Source organism: Megalobrama amblycephala, unplaced genomic scaffold (assembly GCF_018812025.1).
Source record: "Megalobrama amblycephala isolate DHTTF-2021 unplaced genomic scaffold, ASM1881202v1 scaffold370, whole genome shotgun sequence".
Classification (NCBI taxonomy): Eukaryota; Metazoa; Chordata; class Actinopteri; order Cypriniformes; family Xenocyprididae; genus Megalobrama; species Megalobrama amblycephala.
In genome coordinates this window covers 73,413-97,400 of record NW_025953349.1, presented here as the reverse complement: position 1 = coordinate 97,400, position 23,988 = coordinate 73,413, and the positions used below count along the sequence as shown (strand labels likewise).

The 23,988-nt window shown below is 36.0% G+C and overlaps 1 protein-coding gene across 2 annotated transcripts in view; it reads right to left on the bottom strand.

Annotated features, from left to right (window-relative positions):
• mov10l1 (Mov10 like RISC complex RNA helicase 1) overlaps positions 1 to 23,988 on the bottom strand; it is a 60,605-nt gene that overhangs the window by 2,314 nt on the left and 34,303 nt on the right. The window contains exons 9-23 of one of the 2 annotated variants that reach the window (XM_048179812.1): positions 19,405 to 19,519; positions 17,559 to 17,736; positions 17,084 to 17,154; positions 15,422 to 15,513; positions 15,283 to 15,341; positions 14,231 to 14,325; positions 14,033 to 14,114; positions 10,188 to 10,369; positions 8,855 to 9,001; positions 6,551 to 6,672; positions 5,864 to 5,963; positions 5,612 to 5,758; positions 3,199 to 3,372; positions 2,971 to 3,120; positions 1,577 to 1,684 (exon numbers count right to left, since the gene is read on the bottom strand). In XM_048179812.1, coding sequence (XP_048035769.1) covers positions 1,577 to 1,684; positions 2,971 to 3,120; positions 3,199 to 3,372; positions 5,612 to 5,758; positions 5,864 to 5,963; positions 6,551 to 6,672; positions 8,855 to 9,001; positions 10,188 to 10,369; positions 14,033 to 14,114; positions 14,231 to 14,325; positions 15,283 to 15,341; positions 15,422 to 15,513; positions 17,084 to 17,154; positions 17,559 to 17,736; positions 19,405 to 19,519 — 1,822 coding nt within the window. The remainder of the gene's footprint in view (positions 1 to 1,576; positions 1,685 to 2,970; positions 3,121 to 3,198; positions 3,373 to 5,611; positions 5,759 to 5,863; positions 5,964 to 6,550; positions 6,673 to 8,854; positions 9,002 to 10,187; positions 10,370 to 14,032; positions 14,115 to 14,230; positions 14,326 to 15,282; positions 15,342 to 15,421; positions 15,514 to 17,083; positions 17,155 to 17,558; positions 17,737 to 19,404; positions 19,520 to 23,988) is intronic. The other variant, XM_048179814.1, reaches the window with a different exon arrangement.

Below are 23,988 nucleotides of genomic sequence, written 5' to 3'. Positions count from 1 at the left end.
TTCCTGGGATATTGATCTGGTCAGTTAAGTAGCAGAAGGGGTTGTTAATCAGTTTCAGCTGCTTTGGTGTTAATGAAATTAACAACATGTGCACTAGATGGGCAACAATGAGACGACCCCCAAAACAGGAATGGTTTTACAGGTGGAGGCCACTGACATTTTTTTCCCTACTCATCTTTTCTGACTTTTTCCACTAGTTTTGCATTTGGCTAGGGGTCAGTGTCACTACTGGTAGCATGAGGCAATACCTGGACCCTAAAGAGGTTGCACAAGCAGTCCAACTCCTCCAGGATGACACATCAATAAGTGCCATTGCCAGAAGGTTTGCTGTGTCTCCAAGCACAGTTTCAAGAGCATGGAGGATATTCCAGGAGACTCTAGGGCCATAGAAGGTCCTTAATCCATCAGCAGGACCAGTTTCTGCTCCTTTGTGCAAGGAGGAACAGGATGAGCACTGCCAGAGCCCTACAAAATGACCTCCAGCAGGCCACTGGTGTGAATGTCTCTGACCAAACAACCAGAAACAGACTTTATGAGAGTGGCCTAAGGGCCCAACATCCTCTAGTGGGCCCTGTGCTCACTGCCCAGCACCGTGGAGCTCGATTGGTATTTGCCACTGAACACCAGAATTGGCAGGTCCACCACTGGCACCCTGTGCTTTTCACACATGAGAGCAGTTTTACCCTGAGCATGTGAAGCTTTGGAGAACGTTATGCTGCCTGTAACACCGGTGGTGGGTCAGTGATGGTCTGGGGAGGTATATCCACGGAGGGATGCACAGACCTCTACAGGCTAGACAATGGTACCCTGAATGCCATTAGGTATCTGGATGAAAACCTTGGACCCATTGTCAGACTCTACACTGGTGCAGTGGGCCCTGGGTTCCTCCTGGTGCATGACAATGCCTGGCTTCATGTGGTGAGTGTGCAGGCAGTTCCTGGAGGATGAAGGAATTGATACCACTGAATGGCCCCCACGCTTGCCTGACCTAAATCCAATAGAACACCTCTGGAACATTATGTATCATCCATCCAATGCCACCAGGTTGCACCTCAGACTGTCCAGGAGCTCAGTGTTGTCCTGGTCCAGATCTGGGAGGAAATACTCCCGGACACCATCCGTCGTCTCATTAGGAGCATGCCCCAACGTTGTCAGGCATGCATACAAGCAGGTGGGGGCCATATAAACTACTTTTTTTTACTTTGATTTTCAGGGGTGTCTTTGAATTCAGTACTCTATAGGTTGATAATTTTCATTTCCATCAAACTATTTGGCATCCTTTCATTCTAACACATTATCCAGTCCATATCAGTATAGATTTCCAGCATGATATTTTTCCCCATTGAGATCTGATGCATTTTCAAAGTGTTCCTTTAATTTTTTTGAGCAGTATAGTTTTATATTCACTGTATATAGTACTTGTATAATGGGCTATATAAAGGTAAAATGCAACTTCCTCTATAAAATTAAAATGGCCTCAGTTACTCCCAAATTAGTTAGAATAGGTCTCTGGATTCAGAACTTTTCCACAGTTTACATATTTGCAAAGTACCCGCCCAGAAATCACTTCAGTTACCGTTGACAGGATCATGATGAGGTACTCCTGACCCTGAAACTCCTCCACTGAGCCCACCTTCACTTCTCCCAGACCCACCCTGTGGAGCAGCACACGGATCTTCTCCACCTGACAACACACACAACAGCTTTTTACACATGAAATCTGGGTGATCCTGTGATTCACATAAATCTTTGTTTCAAGAATTCATCACACTGTATATTCCAAAACCCTGGGTTAACATTCTTATTTGCACAATTGATGTCAGTGTCATTGACTGGATGAACACAGCATGCAAACTGTTTCCCCCTCAAATGCTGAAACAACTGTTTATACGCAACACAGCGTTTCACTTGACTGTCCGAAGCAAGTGAATATGAGTCATGTGATTGGCTGTCAGTTGCTAAGCATCTAGTGTAACATTCTAACATTGCCAAGATTTGTGCAGTGTGCCGTTTGTGCAATGTGAAATGATGCAATGCGGAGTTAACAGCACAAGAGCAAACTCCAAATCATCTGTCCTTATTCTACTGGACCTGCTGGCTTTGACACTGTAAACCACCAAATCCTCCCGTCCACCTATTCTGACTTGGGCATTTACAGCTAATCACTGGGGTGCCATAAGGTTCAGTGCTTGGTCCTCTTCTTTTCTTCATTTATACTAGGAACAATCATAAAGGCTTAGCTCCATCATCTGTCATTTCAACCTGATGATTCCACTGTCTCAACTTGTACATCTACCTGCCATTCAGACATCTCTGCTTGGATAAAGGAGCATAGTCTCCAAATCAACCTTGCAAAGATGGAGCTCCTTGTAATCCCTGCAAACCCATCAGTTGTTCAACTGGAGTCTACAACACCAATACCAACCAGGACAGCAAGGAACCTGGGGGTTGTTTTTGATGACCAGTTGAGATCTACCACCCATATTTCCCCAACTGCCTGTTTGTGTAGATTTGCACTTTAAAACACTCCTACAACTGTATGCTCTCTCATGTCAGTTACAGTGTTCCTTTACAAAGAAGCATCAAGTTGCTTTCCAGAACCTTCACCCTCTCTGCTCCTCACTAGTGAAATTAGCTGCCAAATTCCACCCAAACTGTTTTCAAACAATTTTCAAGAAGCAGCTAAACACAAGTATTTAACCACTCCACAACCTTAAACCAATGCACTTACTATAGCTCCTTTTTATAAAAATTCATTATCACAGTTACAAATAGTTTTAATGTGTTCTTGTTACAGTGCAATTATAGGGGCTACGCATTTCAAATCTCGTAAAACAAGGAGGTGGCGGATGCAAATAATAACAATACATTGCATAGATACCACAATCAAAACAGTAAAGAGAGACAGAGGGTCCGAAAACATGGCCAGATGTGGTGAGATAATTGTACATCTGCTGTACAGAGACTCACCTGCTTTTTATATGGGGCAATGACTCCAATGTCTGTAGCTGGTATGGGGTTATAGAGTCTCTTTGCTAGCTGGCAACAGTACATCATGACTTGCACTGCCTCAGCAGGATTAAACCATGATGGATTACTGCCCTCTCTCATTTCAGTCCCCTTCAAAACAAAATCGACATGTACAGCAGACAAAAGCACATGCAGGGCCCGAGAAGTGACATTTGAGTCTTTACTTACCCGAACTCCATGAAAAATAAAGGGGAAGCCCTTAGTTGGAAGTCTGTTCCAGTGGCAGAGAGCATCCACTACAGCTCTCTGAGAGCGCACACACAGCTCGCCCGCATAAAAGAGTCGTGATGGCAACTCCAGCAAAGCCTCATGGGATCGGTAGTTATAGACCAGCTTAGTCACCTACAAAGCAACAAGGATTGAACTACATTCAACAAAGGGGAGGTTTTGTGATGGAGAGCCTGAGAAGTGGTTCCATTTCACAGAATCTGAACAGAGCCACTCATTTATTGTTTTATCCATTCTTGTAGTATTACTTAATTGGGGTTTCCAGGTTTTAGTGGAGTGGGTATCCTGCAGTGAAGTTCGTTTTAGCTATTTAAGGAAATCTGAACCATTTTAATGTGCAAATACACTGATTCTAGCCTTAAATGTTTTTGTTGATTTATTTTAAATCATGATGCGTCAATAAAAGGTTCTTGATGGAGCTGCTGAAGACAAGAATCTGCAGCTACCTAATGATAGCGAGGAGACTGTGCTTATTTCAATACGGAAATTAGTCTAGAGTATGGACCATTTATATGCCTCAGTTTGTATTTTTCTTAAAAGGTGATATAAGAAGGTAACACTGGGAAAAAAAAATTACATCTCAACTTAATATGCAGAGACATCTATAAGTAAGCCATTTGTAGGCTTATTCACCCCAAGTCCCGATGATTCAGTGTGGTTCATTTGAACATCTTGCATTTTTGATGCACATTTTCTATATTTTGACATTTGGTCAAATAGCAGATGGGGGAATGACAGGAAAACTTGTTTGAAAAGTGACATTAATTTTGCAATTCCATTTGGTTGCATTTGTAGCACAGAAAATACACACTTTTTACATGAACTAACACAAACAGTACATTACTGGATCAGGGGCCCATTTCAATAAGGAGGTTCAACAAACTCTAAGTTAAAACTTGAACCAGAGTTGACTTACCCTGAGATGGGAAACAAATTAAAACAAATAAATAACATGGCAGGAGCTAAAAATTAAGTATAAAATAAAACAATTCAATCAGGTAAAGTTTTATGCATAAAAGGTTCATGGGTGTAGTCTACAAGACTTTACAAATATCTGACATGAAATAAATATAATTGTGTCTATTTCAATGTGCAGTAGCTTTTCCACAGTCTTATGTTCTTTTCACATGATTAAATGTTCTCTAAGGCAACCAGTTACATTTCTTAATTAGGGTAATAAAATTAACATTTGACTTCTACTCAGCCAACAGCAAGAAGGCAGAGGCTCACAGAATGGGGGGAGGACCTGCACCACCACCACTGACAAATGAAGAGTAGATGGCCACAATACCAAGTATTGGAATAATAAAAATAATAACTGTTGCTTTTCTATTTGTAGGAAATAAAGAGGACCAAATAAATTGTGAATAATTTGTGTTCATTTAACAGCCATAGTGGTGGTTTTGGCACATATCTCAGACCACCCTTCCATCTGGCATCCTTCCATTCTACACCCGTTTCATTTTCGGAAGGTGCGATGATGGGAATATGTGTGTCATCAATGCATTCAACCACACTGGAAATCCTAAAGGAAATTCTAATTATTAGGTTACTTCTAGAGGTCACAGGAAGATGTTATCAAATGAACGTCATTTATCAGATTAGCCTAATTTAAACCGATTTTTACACCACTTACCTGCAATCCTGTGAAACTCCTCTTTGATGGCTCTCATGCGGTTGCGCCCAGAAAACAACACAAAAAGGAGTGTGAGCGAGGAACGCTTTCCTTACCGCTCATATAGCAGCCTCACTAATGTGCTATACATCCCTGATGTTATATAGAAAACTACCATTTAAAAATGGTTATGCGCAAATATTTGGTAACAGGTTACCATGGTAACTGACTCTTTTCCTATACTGAAACAGAAAACCTAGAGTTTCCCTCATCAGGGTTAACATACTCAGAGTTTTCACGTAATGTCCTTTCTAAAAGAGTTGTCAAAACACTGTCACTTCCATGCGTGACAACTTCTAAAGGTTATGAATTACCAATGTAATTTCTGCAAGCAGACTCTTGCTTGCTTTACGGATAATTGTTTAACGTCCCTTTTAGGCAACCTTGTGTGTGTGTCATGCGAAAGTTTTGTTGTCATGAGCTTTAAGACCAGATTTAACTGGAGACAGGATTCTAAGTGAATTTTCAGCCATATGCCTATAATATTGAAACAGTGAGATGACTTTATGCATTTCAAACATTTTGATTTATGGCGAATTTCTGTAGACCAAATTATTTTCTGTGGTAACTAACAATATGACACACATCCTGTCAATAAAGTTTGACCTGCATTTAACTCAGAATATTCCTTTATATCACACAAACAAACAGTAATCATTTGTGATATTGTCTTCTGACCAGCAGGGGATTGTAGCCTCTCTCGCTGCAGCTGTAGAGCGGAGTTCCCATCAGCCTCTCGAGAAGAGAAACCCCTAGTCCAAACACAGAAGCTAGTCTTGACTTCACCACTGGCCCCAGTTGCTTTGGATCACCAGCCAGCACTATCTATTGAATAAAGATGGGTAAAAGTCAGAGGATATAGGCTAATACACAAATGAATATAGCTCAATATAGTTTCAAATGGTCAACACAAACATTGTCAAGTCTTACCTGCCCACTTGTCTCAGACAGCAAACTCAGAGGGATCAGAGTTTCAGGTTCTGTAGCCTGACCAGCCTCATCCAAAAACACATGGGTAAAATGACCAACCCTAAAAACACAAAGATCTTTTTGATGAAATCTCTGTCTCTCCATTGACAGCCTATGCAACTACCACTTTCAAGCCTCAGAAAGGTAGTAAATCGACATCATAAAAGTAATACATGTGACCTCCAGTGGTTTAACCTCTATTCTATGAAGCGAGTGCTTTGCGAGAGCACCACGATCCATGTGTGTTGTGTTGATGCGCAGCAGATGTTGTTGCATGAACGCACATCAGAGATTTATTTCATAAACAAAGCACTCATGTCGCTTCATAAAACTGAGGTTAAACCACTGGAGTCACATTAATTATTTATGATGTCTTTACTACCTTTCTGGAGCTTGGAAGAGGTAGTTGTGTGGACTGTCAAAGGAGCTCTCAGATTTAATTAAAAAGATCTTCATTTGTGTTCCAAAGATGAACAAAAGTTTTGAAACAAAATGAGGCTGAGTAATTAATGACACTTTTCAATTTTGAGAGAACTAAACCTTTAAGTGTGTTAAAATAAAGCACAATACTTTATGAAGCATATTTAAGAACAGAGGCATGTAGTGCACACAGTATGCAATAAAGGGTCTTAAGTGTCAGTGTCTTACCGCAGACCAATCTGGTAGAACATACCAGCACTGGAACAAGTGCAAATAACAATACGATGAAAACTGGCATGTCGAATATCTTCTCCAGCTCTTGCATACTGACGCAACTCCTCTGGCATAGACTGTAGAGCCAAAAATATGATCACAATTAAAAATGCTTTACTAACCCAGGTTCCTGAGTCCTTAAAGATTTGAAGGTCCTGATTTCTTTGGTCTAATTAATTAGTTTAAAATCACCAGATGGGAGAGAACAGAAAGAGAACTACGGATGCACCGATACCATTTTTTCAGAACTGTACTGATGCCAAAAAAGTATTGTCCGATCCGATACCAGCGCAGATTTTTTTTTTAAATCAATGTAGAATTTCTGTACTTCTGTGTTGAACTGATAATCACTCTTTTGTGTTAAACACAACCTACTAAATACAGACAACTTCATTATAAAGAAAAACAACAAATGAAAAAGATATATAATCAATCTATGATAAAAAAAAAAAAAAAAAAAAAATACTACTATAAACTAGGTAAGTGGATAATTCAGCAGCAAAATTTACTCTAGAAAAATCATGAGTGAACATAATTGTATAATTATGAGTAATTGTATAAAATCTAAACATTTAGTGGAGAACAAATAAAAGTGAACAAGTGCAGCACTAAATCTGGTAAAATGCTCTGTATTGTAAAATACATTTGTGAAAAACAAGTAAATGTATACTGTAAAATAAAAATACATTTCTTTCAAATGTATAGCGCAGCTTTTAAATGAGGTAGCAACATATGATAGATAGGATAGAACAAGGCTATTGATGATCTTTCATTGTGCAAAAGTATTATAATATGAAAGGCTCCAACACAGAGCAGCTAGGGATGTAACAATATTATCAATATTGTGGTATCGCGATAGCAAAATTGTCTCGATATTATCGTGGTCACATGACTGTATGAAACGATACATCTTCCGGGCAAAAAGTAGTTTTTTCAACCTGGTTCCGAAAACTGTTCTGGTGCGATGGATAGGCAAAGTGCGAGGAGTCTATCCTTTGATAGAGACATCTCACATCATGAATATTATAGCAATGAATGCACTGAAAAGCCTTCCGCTACTCATATACATCAGATATCAATGCAGAGAGAGAGAGAGAGAGAGCGAGAGAGAGAGAGAGAGAAAGAGAGAGAGAGGTGCACAAAGGCGAGCTGCACGTTTAATCTTTAAAAGATTGCGTTCTCGATTTCATCACCTACATGATCTAATTCCTAAATGACAATTCGCCCGTGGTAACACTTTACAATAAGGTTCATTGTTAACATTAGTTAATGCATTAACTAACATGAAATAACCTTGAGCAATACATTTGTTACTGTATTTGTTCATCTTTGTTAACCTTAATTTATAAAAAATACAGCTATTCATAGTTTGTTCAGTTTACTTCACAGTGCATTAACTAATGTTAACAAATAAAAAGAGTTTTATTCATTTGACCCATCTCATACTATACCTCATGCCTCTAAACAACAGTTATGATTAGAGGATAAAGAAAAGAGGACAGGATATGATATGGTTAATTTGTACATCATTGTAATGTTCAATCATTGTTTAACACTTATGGCACTTTTTTCTAAGTCTTCATTTCTTTTCTTTTTCTTTCTTTTCCTTTTTTTTTTTTTTTTTTTAAATATCGCAATAAATACAGTATTGTGAACTTTATATCAAGGTATTATTGTATCGTGAGATTTTGATATCGTTACATCCCTAAGAGCAGCACAAAGCAGCTTGAAGCAACTGAGTCACAGAGCGCAGCACTTCGCATTGAAAAGAAGAGATATTGATGCTTAGTGTATTATATCTATTATATCTAAAGTTCTTTTATGCAAAACCATAGACCTCTATCTACAGATCAAGTATAATAGGAACATTGAATCATCTTGGAGAGTTTCATCTTGTAGACTGCTGTAACCGAACGCGACGCAGTTCTGAATGGAGAATGATTAACAGCTGCAGTGGAGGGAAGCATTTACGTGAACTTGAATTTAATGACTTAAATAGTATTTATCTGTACCTCACATTAAACTATGGAATGGCTTCAGAACACTTGGAATATAATGCACGAAAACTTTATGGTGCTTTATAATGTTTTTGTGGGGCATAACAATAACAGAATAGTATACGCACAATCTCGTCTGACTGATATCCGATCTGGCAAAAAAAAAAAAAAAAAAAAAAAAAAAAAAAAATGGCAGTAACGGATCGGCGCATCCCTAAAAATAAACAACAGGCTGCAATTACAGATATAGACACAACAGCACCTCTTCTGGCCTGCAGGTGGCGTTGACACGGGCCAGACTGGCAGTGTGCAAGTATCCACTCTGGTGAAGGCGCATGCAGACAAGGTCAGCGGCGCTGTTTGAGGGTGTGCACACTAGCACACGACTGCAGGGGATGCGGTGATACACCTGCACATACAGCACAGACATGGTTGCTTAGCATCACACACTTGACTTCACCAGCACACACATAGAATCTGACTTCAAAACTAATTCATGAAAAGTTGTAAACAAAATACACAATTTTTACCACAAACAGTGCTGAGAGATTAGAAATTGAATAGTAAATTAGAAATTGAATAGTAAATTAAACTGTGATTAATTTACATCCAATTATGGTTTAAAAAAGGCAATGACTTGCTGGATTCTTTCATAGAATTATAATAGTCTAATAATTTTATAAGACAGAACTGTTAAAGACAATAGAGAAATGGAGACAGAATGAGAGCTGCTGTGCATCTGCACTCAGGTGCTGGGGTGCGTTTCCCATACAACGATATAACTCGCTGCTTAACTACCATAGTACGATGCATCTTTGAACAAATCAACTAGCTAGTCACGACTGTTTCCCGAAACCGTATTGTCGTAAACCTGACGTTCAACCACGTTGGTGAATGACGTCACGCAGATGGTGGAGTAATAACTTCTTTAAATGAATCTGTTGGAGATTGAATTAATGCTAGGTTTTTGTGCTATAAATTTTCGTACGTGGCATCTGAGAACTAATTCTCTTTTTTCTCTAAAGTTATTTTTCTTTATTTCCAGATTTAATCATAGGCTCATTCTTACATACTAAGAATGAGCATCATTCTTGTACATCACGTACACACATGCACACTCTTCAAAAACGGTGCTTAAAATCTGTTGACAAACTAAAATATGTAAATGACATTTGTATATCTTCGAAATAGAAGATACACATTGTACTTATTGTCAGCTTGCTTATTTTCGTCAAGATAATGATAATCCACGTCATAAAAATAAACTATGTTTCTAACGCGAGAGCTGTCGTTCCAACCACACAAGTTTGCAATGCAGTTTGCGAACGTTAGTAATAGTAATGTTAGTAATGACGGAACTTGCGGTGTTAGTTGGCTAATGATGATTTTGGGAAACGCACCTCAGGCGGTCTATGCATTTTCAAAATAAAAGTCCTGCTTCTGATATAGGCAAAAATATGCCAAATATCAGCTGACCACTAAAGCAAACTTAGAAATTATGCAATAAACATTAAGAGCATTTGTTTTAAAATAATTTGCTCTGCCTCACAGATTTTCAGGCACATGCACAAACTGTGTAGTAACTCGTAGACTACCTGCAGAATAGCTTCTATGAGTGTAATGGTTTTGCCTGTGCCAGGAGGCCCAAACAGAATGTAGGGTGTGGGACGGCATTCTCCACTCAGAATCCGTTTAATGGCCTCTTTCTGGGCAGAATTCAGCTGAACGTTGAAGAACTGGCCAGGGTTTGGGATACGTTTTGCAGACAATGTGAGATCTGAAATAGCATATATATATCTGAAATCACAAAATGAAAAATTCCGAAGGAAATATAGCTGCAAGCAGCAAGAGCCACTCATCTTTCTGAAGTGTATCGTGCATAAGTAGTGCTGTCTTCAAACTTGTCAGGCACCTTCAGGACATGCTGACTACGATATCTACCAAATTTTGTGTTTATATAAAGGTTGTCTCATCCGATCCCGGCAAAATCGGTATCAACGGATTCAGCATGACCCACGGAATAGACAGACAGTTCATGATTTTCCAACAAACATTTCAAGTTATGATCAAAACATTAAAAAAAAAAAAAAATCAAATATATACTTTGAATGGCCGTGCGCATATGTTAAAAAAAAGGATGTTATTTTTAATCATTTGCATCAGCTGTTGACACTACTGAACTTTGCAGTGTGTAAGTGTCCAATGGTCCTCTTAGCAGCATGGAAAACAAAATGTTAATTCAAATTGACGACGTGTTTTAAACAAAGCAAACAAAGCGCGTTCCCATTACAATGACTAGAGCTTTGGTGACTTAATGAGCTCATGATGTTCTTCACTCTTGCTAAAACTCTTGTTATAGTCGAAGAAGCTGACAGTTCTCAACAACGAATCTCTTATTTACATTGCGTTTACACTGATGGTTATAATGAGAGGATTTGCGAGCCAGTGACCGAAAAAATACCTCTCAGTTTTGAGCAGATTCTGACTAAATTAAAAGGTAGAGGTATTATTATTATTATTAATAAAAACAATAATAATTAAACCTTTGTAAAGCGACCCTGAGTATAAATAGGCACTATAAAAAGTATTAAAAAAGGCGTGGCTGAGTATAAAAAGTAGAAAAAGACTATAAAAAGATGTAAGGTTCTCGTCTAACTCAGTCAGTGAGGAACAGACAGACATGAAATTACTTGTGAAAAGAATGCAGATGTTCACTAGGAATAAGGACTTCTTTTCATCACTTCTTGTTAAGTTTGCTCAAGAATGTTTTTTCTTTATGCATTTTGGCATTTTTTTCCCCCCATACTCTTAGTATGAATGCATTTTTTTTTTTTTTTGCATTAAGAATGCAGCAAGACAAACTATTAATCCTTTTTTTAATGCAGAACATTTTTTAATTATTATTTTCATGTTCAGTGACACTTTAAATAGGATAACCATTAAGGAAGACTTAGCCAGGTAATAAACTGCATTTGTAAATACTCAGTAAAACTACAAATATTAAGTCTTACAAAGTTGTAATTTGTTGCTCTTTGTATTTTATGTGGTTTAAATGCGTCCCTCTTGGACTTGAGTACCCCTGTATTATTTAGTCACCTAAAACCATTTTCGTACACCGAAAATGTTAATTTCCTTAACAGTTCATCAGGCTCTTAAAGGGTTAGTTCACCCAAAAATTAAATGCGTCATTAATTACTCTCCCTAATGACGTTCTACACCCTTAAGACATTTGATCATCTTCGGAACACAAAATAAGATTTTTGATGAAATCCGAGAGGTACATGGCTCATCCATAGACAGCAATATAATCACCACTTTCAAGGTCCAGAAAGGTACTAAAGACATCGTTAAAACAGTCAATGTGACTGCAGTGGTTCAACCTTAATGTTATGAAGCGACAAAAATAATTTTTAACACAGAAGATAAGATATTGTTGAATAAAGTCATTATTTTTGTTTTGTTTTTGAGCACAAAAGTAATCTTGTCACTTCATAAAATTAAGGTTGAACCACTGCAGTCACATCAACTGTTTTAACGATACCTTTAATACCTTTCTGGACCTTGAAAGTGGCGATTATATTGCTGTCTATAGACGAGTGATTTCATTAAAAATATCTTCATTTGTTTTCTGAAGATGAACAAAGGTCTTGCAGGTGTGGATCGACATGAGGGTGAATAGGGTCAATCTTTCTATCAATTTTTATTCCTGACTGTTGTGTATTTTATATCTTGCTGTCTGTTTGGAAGAGCTGGGAGAATTGGGAATTGTGCTGTTAGCCCTGGTGGTTCCATGAAGATTTGTCTACAAGGGTACTGTTTAAACGCACAGCTACTCGACAAATACTCAGACTGAAACTCTAACTCTTCCATCTAAATAGGGGTATTCTCTGATTTTACTGTTATTTTTATTTCTTATGCTTTACATTTTTATTATTATGCATTTGTTTCCTTTTTATGTAAAGCACTTTGAATTACCATTGTGTATGATATGTGCTACATTAATAAACTTGCCTTGTGAATGAATATGCAAATTAGTCCTACCTCCACTCACTCACACCAGCTCAGAGAACTTTACTGTAGTAAACACTGCACAATGGCAAGTAGAAAAACTGGTTTAATTCAGCCATACACGTTTGATACAGAAACTGATTCAGAAGAAGTGGAAAAGTGAATTATACAGGTTCATCTACAAAGTTAATGTATCAGAATGGTAATGCATTTTATTTATCGCTCTTTACAGCGTCGGACACATAACGGTAATTAATATGATCAGCCTTTTGCTTGACTATGTTATCAAACAGCTAATAATGTGTTGCTAATGCTACAAAAACCATGTTCCCATTCACCATCTCAGAGCTTTCTGAAAATCAGTATCCTTAGAAATGCTTTGAACAACTCAGAACGGCAGTGGAGAAAGACATATAGTTCATCATAACATCGTAATATACATCAAATACATAATTCACCCACAATATTGCTAAATGTACATGATTTTTCATATCAACAGAAAAATATACCAGGATATCCTAGCTTCTCTTGAGACTACAAGGTAGTTTGTGACATAAGGAACACCTCCGATTTCAAACTACATTTTTGAGACTGTCTTTGGTTCACTGAAAATACTTAGCAATGGTGTTGACTTATGAATATGCACATGGTTTGTCTTAAAACATATTAAAAACACCACATATGAACAATAATTGTGATCAGCATGGGAAGAGAAATCTGGTGAACTAAAAATTTCATTTCCAAAAGAAATGAGAATTTTTAAACTGCCGGTGGTGCCATAGAGTTGGTCCAAGAGACCTGAAAATTGGGCAGACTGGTTTTGGCTAACCTAGCTCTGTGTAATTGTTCAAAGTGATCTCTGGGAAGAGACACATTGTGTATTAGACTTTGGAGCCGTTTCATATGGGCATACTCTGGTCTGGGATATACATTTTGGACTATACTCTTGTTTTTTCTCATCAGGACTTTAAATTTCCTACTTACCAAAAAGCAGAAAAGGACTGTTGAGTATCATCTTTATTATTATTTTTTGCTTGAAAGGACTAGTGGGTTATGGGCAACAAGCCAACTTCTGAACTTTCACTATATGATTATTTCATTTAATTTTATAAAAAGAGTTAACAGGCTGTGTTATGTTTGCATGTGTCTAATAAGTGTATACTTTGCCTCATAAATTCAACACAGCATTGTTTTAGGACTTTGATGTGTTTGCAGTCGTGTTTTTTTTCTGTGTTTTACATTCCTGTCAAATGAGTAAAAGGTAACAATAGTCAAAACCCCTTGTAATAATGATTCAACCTTTTTTGTAAAGAGTTGGAGTTGTTGTAAGCTTTAATAACCTTTGGTGCCTTTCCCCCTAAAAAAGGTGCACAGTTAAAAGTGCTGAAAATGAATGATAATTACAAGTTACCCATTACAAGTTTTAAGTTACCCGTTTTAGTTTGTGTGGCCACAGATACCATCTCTGCAGTCAGTGAAGATGAGCCATTGATTGTTTGGGTTGCGCCATTCTCCTGGTGACATAATCAGAACATAGACACATCAAACACATGATCATATATTTTGGACTCTAAGCTTTAAGTGTTTTGAGGTCTTGTCATAACTATGATGAATAAATGCACATGCTCACTTTCACCTCCTCTAGGAGATGTTTATCCTCTTCTTGTGGACCCCACTCTCCATTCCACTGGGATGGCTGCAGGGTGAGCATGCTGGGAAACAAAACTAAAAAAACAAAAAACAAAACTTAACTATTGTTTCTCCATACAAAACAACAAAAATGTTCCTCCATTTTATATTCTTAAATGGTAAAATTCTAAACGTGTTCAAAAGTAAGAAACAGATTCATCCAGAACAAAGCCAACATGATTTTTTTAAAAACCTGTTAACAGGTCTATGTTTACTGTCATTTACAGCATAAACTTAACCAATGTATATTATTAGTTCATGACAAAATACACATAAATCTTAATAAAAAAAAAAAAATAAAAAAAAAAATTGAAACTTACACTTCTACATATGACCACAGTTTACCATTTATATCTTTTATCTATTTTACTGGTCTGTGCTCCAATGTGGAGGTGCAGGCTAACAGAAAAAAAAGTGTAAAGCATTTTCTGGCACACATGAAGACTGGAGAATACAATGAAACTCAGCTCGTGCACACTCTTGTCCTGTCCTTAATGGTTGTTTGCGCAATATTACCACAGTGAAATCATAAAATTCAAAACTTTGTGTCAGACTGTACAAATAATTAGGAGTTGGGTCACAATCGACCGAACCATTTGGTTCTTCATTAGACTGGCGATTGTAGCAGTAGTCACACCACAGGACCGCAACTCCAAAATTCTGAAACTGTCAGAGGCTGTTTCAATGCAAAGACATTTAATTTAATTGAGTGCTGTTTAGTCACACAAAATAATCCAAGACTATGTTTTTTTTTTATCACTTATTAGAGTGACAACATTTTCTAGACATTGCATCAAGAACTTCATCTGTTAAAAACCAGTCTCTACACCTTCATTCTGCTCACATTTTTATGCAAGAACAATTTTGGTCAGAAAGTTCTGAGAGTCTTTTATAATTTGCCCAAACCATCTGCAACTGAGAGCCATTCCTCAAAGCAATACGACATTGCAAATACATGATATGATATGGTAATTAGCACAATGTAGTTCTTACTGTTGTCGCCAAAATGTTTGATCTGTTCCAAAGCGCAATGGCACCTCCTCGTGGTCAACCTGGACAAAAAGGGGTATTAGTGTAAGAATTTTTAATCATGAAATGGCAGCACTGTGAAGGTGAAGCGAGCCAGCAGCACCTGTTGAGTGTAAACTCCACATCCAGAGGTTCTCCTAGGTAGCTATTCTGGAAATCAGCATTTACACGTAAACTCAAATCATCTTCTGTGATCTGAAAGCATCAATATAGATGTGACATACAACATTTTTATATTGCAAAACAAGTGATTGTGGAATGACAGAAGCCACACAATAAAGGTGATGATACACATGGCAACTTTTTGAGCAATGTTGCTGGGCAATGTTGTCGTCAACGGGCAACCTGATGAGAATTAGGGCAACGGACAGTTGGCAGCAAATAATCAGTGAGGAGAAAATCTATTGCCAACCCAATAAATATTTTATTCTAAACACTTCTTAGGCACTTTTTCAACTTTTCAAATATTTTCTTAATTTTTATTCAAAATAAATGCCTTTCTGATCTGATTTGTGATAGGAAAAGGGAGAAGAACAACTTCAGCAAAAGGCAGATTCAAACCCACGTTGATCGCATCAAAAGCTACATTCATGTGCCATAAGCCCTACAGCTTTCGCTACTACAGACGTTAAACAGACCCCATCTTTTTAGTATTTAACTGAAAACATTCAATGGCTTAATTACAGCTTACACGCATTAAATTGGACACCTGTTGGTATTTTAAGCATTATGTGAGGTAAATTCCCTGTTTTGGGTTGACGCATGACAACTTACTAGAGTAAAAAAGATATAAGCTCACGCTCCTTTTCTCCGCTCCACTGCCACTGAGAGGCCACCATCTTGTTTGAATTTTTTCTGAAATCTCCGAACCGGTCACGTGATCAGCTGCTAACATTCTGATTGGAGGATCTCAAAAAATTGCCCATGACCGATATAATGTATCCAGATAGAAATTTGTTGCTCATTCTCAGTGGGAAAGTGCCCAAGCAACATTGCTCGGCAACATTGCTCAAAAAATGGCCCCGTGTATCATGACCTTAAGATGCAGGACAAGTTGATGACTAAAGTTGTTTTAAGTACAATAGAACTTTATTAAACACAAAGAAGCTCAAAATAATTTTACCAGGTGTTTTTTTCTTTATCAGATTGCACATGCTGTTAAATGCACATATAAATTTACAGGACAAAGCTATTTCAGTAATGCATTATGATGTTCAGTCACCTCCTAGTTCATTCACTATGAACTAGGAGGTTTCCCTCAAACTCCTAATTACTGCTTACTGATAGTAAGTAAGGTAGTTGTTGTAGTGGTTATGTTTAGGTATGGGGTAGGGTTAAGAGATCTAGAATATAGTCATGCAAAATAAGGCATTAATATGTGCTTTATAGGTACTAATATACAGCCAAAACGCTACTAATATGCATGGTAATAAGCAACTGGTTAATAGTGATTATGTGTAATAGACGTGTAACAATCTAAAGTGTTACCCTATGTTCAGAAGAGGGGATTTGTGCATTCCTGCAAAATATTCACCCTCTTATCAGTTACAACTTAGCTTGTTTACTGAAACATGTTTTTTTTTTAAAAATGGGTTTGTTTACCAGGAAATACACAAACCGATAAAAAGCATACAGTATTTAAATGTAAACATAAATTAGTTATTTGAAGAAACAGTCAGATTAATACATTAGCAAAACAGTCATTAGTAACAGACCTGCATGCAAATAATAATGTGAACATTAAGAATAGAAATTTTCAAGATACCTCTGTGATGTAAGACATATACTCAAGAACAAATCCTCCACTACATGGTTTCTTCAGAACCACTTTATCACCTATAGGAGGATTAAACAATTTTAGTATTACGTACACCAAACTATTCTCACAAAAAGATGTTAAATTAGATGCAGTATTTGCTCTGTTTTTATTATCATTATTTGAAAGGAATATTTCATTTAAAAATTAAAGTTTTTTTTTTTTTTTTTTTAAGCATTTACTCACCCTCATGTTATTCTCACACAGTATCATTTTCTATTATCAGTGATTAACTATTATATTTTGGATTCAGTATTTCTCCTGATCCTCCTTGTCTCAGGAGACTTGTAATGTAGTGCTTGATTTATAGGGACTATTTTATAACACTTTTCTGATGATTTCCCATTTATTTTTGGCTGAATATTTTTTCCTTAAATGTATAAATACATTTAAAAAGGTAGAGATTAAAAGAAAACATCCTTACCAATGAAGAGGCTTGGCCGACCCTCAGTGAGTCCTGGCACCTCCAGGTGTAAGTATACCGCTCCCTTCCTGAGGATGGCGCCGGTGAGGCTGAACTCTCTGAGCTCCCTCTCAGCCTCCAGCTCCTCCAACCACAAAAGAGCAGAGAAACGTGGCAACATAGACAACAAACTCAAGGGCTGTGAAAACAAAAGAGCAAAGGGGCTATAATAACATCTATTACAGTTTTTCTCAATCGCTTTGGCTCAATTCTCAAATGAAACTTTGTTTCTCAAAATAATAAGTTTAGGTCTCTGAACAACTAGTTTCTTGTTCACATCAGATTTGAATTTCTTATTGATTTAAGGAATTTGCATGTGTTTTGGCATGTGTGAAATGTCTACAATTTGCACAACATCTAAATACACATGGCTGTCGCCTTTGGCTTGCTTAGTTGGGGACACTTGACATTTGATATTCAATAGTATTCTTGACATTTATTCAACAGTGCTTTGATCTGCCTGCATTGACACTATTATTTAAGAGCTGCTGTGCAGCCAAATTATGTACCAGTTATCAATGTAAAGCTGCTTTGACACAATCTGCATTGTAAAAAGCGCTATATAAATAAAGGTGACTTGACTTGACTTGGCAAAACTGACAAGTTGATTTTCAATAAAACGGTCAATCTCTTCACAACTTCTAAACATTCATCATGTGAGCTTATATATATATATTATATATATATTTTTTTTTATTAGGCGTTCTGACGTAGAACCTGGAAGTGCTGAACATAAACAGTGTAGGAGAATGACACAGAAGAGAAGGTATTGTTGAATAAAGTCGTTATTTTTGTTTTGTTTTTGCGCACAAAAAACAACGTTTGTCCAAAAATGAGGAGACCAAGGGAGTGTTCAAGAAATGTCTTTAAAAGTCATTATTGTGCAAATTGTAACTCCAAAGCCTTGTTTACACCTGGTAAGCGAAATCTGAAAAACTGTTTTTTGATTGTTGAAAGTTGGTCGGACCGACACAACCAGACAACAACAAACGTGGAGCCAATCAGCATTAGGGGGTGTATGTCGGTGGAGGAAAGAAAGTGAACAAGAGGGAGATTTGAAGAAAGAATGCAGAAAGAGAGATGGGACACAATACAAAAGAAAAGCTCATAAAAATATCACTGGAAAATTAAGGGTTATGATCAGGAAAGCGCTTTAGGACCGGTGTTAACATTAGAAAAGCTTTCCAGCGCTGGTCTTTTTTTACAATCGGATAAGCTATCTGTTCAGAAAAATAAAAAACGCATGAAGTGACCAGGTGTGAACAGGCCCAATAACTCCATTTTTATCACTTTGATCTTTTAAACTTTGCAGACCTTTTATATTCACAAACAGCTATATTACAAACAACTTTAGAGAAACTCAAAGCTCTACACTACAACACACCAAAATAAAAGTATGGTTTAACCCGAAAATGTACAGAAATTTACAGAAATATATTACTATTGTACAGTAAAATGTAGAATTTTTTAGATTATGAAAATTTAATTAAATCATTAAAATGGAATCCAGAAATATTAAAATGGAAAACCCTTAATTTAGGAAAAATAAAAATGATTTCATAGAGTCTTCAAAATGTTTTTTTTTTTTTTTTTTTTTATTAATAAATTGTTGTTACATTATATTTTTAATGAATTCACCTAATTAGACATGCAGACATGCTTTTGGATTACAAAAATTTTATTTAACCATTAAAATGGAATCCAGAAAAATTAAAACAAAAAACAGGATTTGGGGATTTCATAGGGCCCTTCAAGCAATGACTGAGATGAATGATCATGTGAGAAACAGCACTGAAGATGACGTTACCTCTGCCAGAGCAGGTTGGATAACCAGCACATCCTTCTGAGCTTCAACACAATTTCTGAGAGCCTGCGGCACACCGTAATGCCCCAAGAAGTTTGGAAGATGCCGCCTTGCAAGCCTGTCGAAAGAGACAAAATGCTCAAAAAAATAAAAAAATAAAAAATCTTTCTGCATAGTAAATGTTTACCATTCGCACAATTATGTACAGTATAAATATACACACAACTAAAACATGAATGAAGAGGAGGAAAAGAAATGTAATGTAATGGGCAAACAACTGCTACATTTGTTACTGTCGCCACCATTCTCAATCACAGCCTTAAAGGAAACTCAGCAGATTATTGCAGAAATGAAAGCAGCTTTAAAAAAAATGAAAAAATGTAAAGAAAATGAAGTGTAAAAAAAAAAAGAAGAAAAAAAAAAAGTTGTATGTTTAACCTGTTAACTGTCAGGGTGCTGGTAGCGGGACACTTGGCAACCTTTTCATTGCCTTTTTTGAGACATATCACATATTTTAGTAATCATTAAATTTATTTATTTAGGATAAACCCCTTGAGATGTAACATCTCGTTTTCGAGGGGGTCCCAACATTCAAAATTACACAATCCTAACATACAAACATCATAAATTATAACTAACAATACAAACACAACAGCACACACACAAAAAAAACAAAAAACAAAAAAAAACAACACCACAAAAAAAACAGCACAGCGACAGTCTCAAGGGTAACATGCACAATCGTTCTTAAAATAAGATGTTACACATTGTTTAAACAGCCCAAATGATGTAATGGATCTAATATCTACAGGTAAATTATTCCAATCCATTGGTGCTTTGAACCTAAATGCTCTTTTACCAAGTATTTTTTTGCACAAGGAACCAAAAAATAAATCTGAACAGAATGCCTAACTAAATAATTTAATGAACAAGGTACAAAATATTGCTGCAGGTAACTGGGATAATCAAAATGAATACATTTAAATACAAATTGAAGCCAATGAATATGTCTTCTGACATACAGCGATGACCACTGAAGTGCATCATACATTGTACAGTGATGAGTAAAAAAAGAACATCCCAAAACAAATCTACAAACTCTATTATATGCTGTATTAAGTGGGGCAAAATCTGATTTTGATGCTGTTTGATAAACCACATTACAATAGTCAAAAAATGGAAGTATTAGTTGAGAAGCAAGTAATCATCTAATTATATCATTCTAAAGATTAAACACTCAAAATTCATACTGTGAAAACCATTTTGAAATTGGACATTGCACTATCATAAATACGGTACTTAAACTTTTGGCAAGCTCAATTTTTGTTAACTTCAAATTTTGAATACAACTTGGTTGTACATATGGCTTTGATTTTATAGCAATTTTAGAGGCCAAATTACATATAACTTTTAACTAATATATAACTTAAAATACACTGCCAGCTTCCAGTTTGAAGAGAACCTCGCTGAGAAAGTTAGCTAAAGCAGGAAAGGAAATGGATTTGAGCACACAAGGCAAATTCCAAATGGCACTTTTGCGCCCTTGAAGGGCTCTTTGAGAAGGGGACGCCATTTATAGGGGTCTTCCAAACGAAAGTGAACAACTGAATCCCTTCACGAAGGGTGCTTCCACAAGGCCGTGAGTGAAAGGTACATCTGATGGTCACTTCAAAGAAATAATTTTATCATTTATGGTCATGTGATCCATCATTCTAAAGTTAGATGACGGAAGAGTTTGAGTTAACATTACAAACAGAGCAAGTCAGGTTTGTGTTTTCTTGCAGTGTCCAAAGACAGCAAGTTTTAAATTTGAGAACAGAAATACTCTCACACATAAATATAAAACAGAAAAAAAAAATATATATATTATATTATATTATATTATATTATATTATATATATATATATATATATATATATATATATATATATATATATATATATATATATATATATATATATATATATATTAAAAGTAGCCTGTGTGTATGTGTTCTCTTCGCGAGGTTCTCTTCAAACTGGATATTATATATATATACAGTACAGTCCAAAAGTTTGGAACCACTAAGATTTTTAATGTTTTTAAAAGAAGTTTCGTCTGCTCACCAAGGCTACATTTATTTAATTAAAAATACAGTAAAAAACAGTAATATTGTGAAATATTATTACAATTTAAAATAACTGTTTTCTATTTGAATATATTTCACAAAGTAATTTATTCCTGTGATGGCAAAGCTGAATTTTCAGCATCATTACTCCAGTCTTCAGTGTCACATGATCCTTCAGAAATCATTCTAATATGCTGATCTGCTGCTCAAGAAACATTTAATGTGTACTATTGTATAAAATATTTGTGTACAATATTTTTTTTCAGGATTATTTGATGAATAGAAAGTTCAAAAGAACAATGTTTATCTGAAATCTAATCTTTTGTAACATTATAAATGTCTTTACTGCCACTTTTGATTGATTTAATGCATCCTTCTGAATAAAAGTATTCATTTCTTTAATTTCTTAAAAAAAAAAAAAAAATTCTTACTGACCCCAAACTTTTGAACGGTAGTGTATAATGCTACAAAAGCTTTGTATTTCAGATAAATGCTGTTCTTTTGAACTTTCTATTCATCAAGGAATCCTGAAAAAAAAAAGTACACAACTGTTTTCAACATTGAAAATAATCATAAATGTTTATTGAGCAGCAAATCAGCATATTAGAATGATTTCTGAAGGATCATGTGACACTGAAGACTGGAGTAACGATGCTGAAAATTCAGCTTTGCATCACAGGAATAAATTACTTTGTCAAATATATTTAAATAGTACACAGTTATTTTAAATTGTAATAATATTTCACAATATTACGTTTTTTTACTGTATTTTTAATTAAATAAATGTAGCCTTGGTGAGCAGACGAAACTTCTTTTAAAAACATTAAAAATCTTAGTGGTTCCAAACTTTTGGACTGTACTATATATATATATATATATATATATATATATAGGGAGTGCAGAATTATTAGGCAAGTTGATTTTCTGATCATATTTTTTTCCCAAGCACATTTTACCAATTCCAATCCACATCAATCTTAATAACTACTATTAATATTGTTTTTAATCATTTATAAGTGATATATAATTGTTCATGAAGGCTGGAAATGAAAAATGCCTTATATTCAGGTGTGCAGAATTATTAGGCAAGTTTTCTTTTACAGGCAAAATGAGCCAAAAAAGAGATTTAACTCAGACTGAAAAGTCAAAAATTATTAAATACTCATGAGAAGGACGCAACACTAATGCAATACTAGAAATTGCAAAGTTAAAGCATGACCAAGTGACAGCAAAATGCTCATTGGGTCAGCGGGGTCAGACAAAAACAGGTGGAAAAGAAAAGACACGTTAACTGCAAAATAATTAAGAATTATGTGTGAAACCATCAGGAACCCTTTAGTCTCCAGCGCCACCATTTTCCAGAACTGCAACCTACCTGGAGTCTCCAGAAGTGCAAGGTCTCAGGATCTCAGAGACTTGGGTTAGCTAAAGAATCCTAAAAAATGACCCGCACTTGATAAGAATCACAAGCTGAAGTGTTATAAAATACATGAAGACTGGGTTTTTATAGGCCTTATAAACAGACAGCTTGAGAGTGACTCCTGAAGGACCAGCACCACATCCTCTTGTACCACTGTTTGAAGAATTTATCTTCCAGAATCTGGCAGCAAGTTTTGGAAGATCATTTTTAGTCCATCTCTGCAAGACAGACATTTCAGGATAAGAGATGGACTAAAAGTGAACTCAAACACCTTACTGCCAGATTCTGGATAAATTCTTCAAACAGTGGTACAAGAGGATGTGGTGCTGGTCCATCAGGAGTCACTCTCAAGCTGTCTGTCTATAAGCCCTATTAAAACCCAGTCTTCATGTATTTTATAACACTTCAGCTTGTGATTCTTATCAAGTGCAGGTCATTTTTTAGGATTCTTTAGCTAACCTAAGTCTCTGAGATCCTAACACCTTGCACTTCTGGAGACTCCAGGTAGGTTGCAGCTCTGGAAAATGGTGGCGCTGGAGACTAAAGGGTTCCTGATGGTTTCACACTTAATTCTTCACCTTAATTCTTAATTATTTTGCAGTTAACATGTGTCTTTTCTTTTCCACCTGTTTTTGTCTGACCCCGCTGACCCAATGAGCATTTTGCTGTCCCTTGGTCATGCTTTAACTTTGCAATTTCTAGTATTGCATTAGTATTGCGTCCTTCTCATGAGTATTTAATAATTTTTGACTTTTCAGTCTGAGTTAAATCTCTTTTTTGGCTCATTTTGCCTGTAAAAGAAAACTTGCCTAATAATTCTGCACACCTGAATATAAGGCATTTTTCATTTCCAGCCTTCATGAACAATTATATATCACTTATAAATGATTAAAAACAATATTAATAGTAGTTATTAAGATTGATGTGGATTGGAATTGGTAAAATGTGCTTGGGAAAAAAATATGATCAGAAAATCAACTTGCCTAATAATTCTGCACTCCCTGTATATATATATATATATATATATATATATATATATATATATATATATATATATATA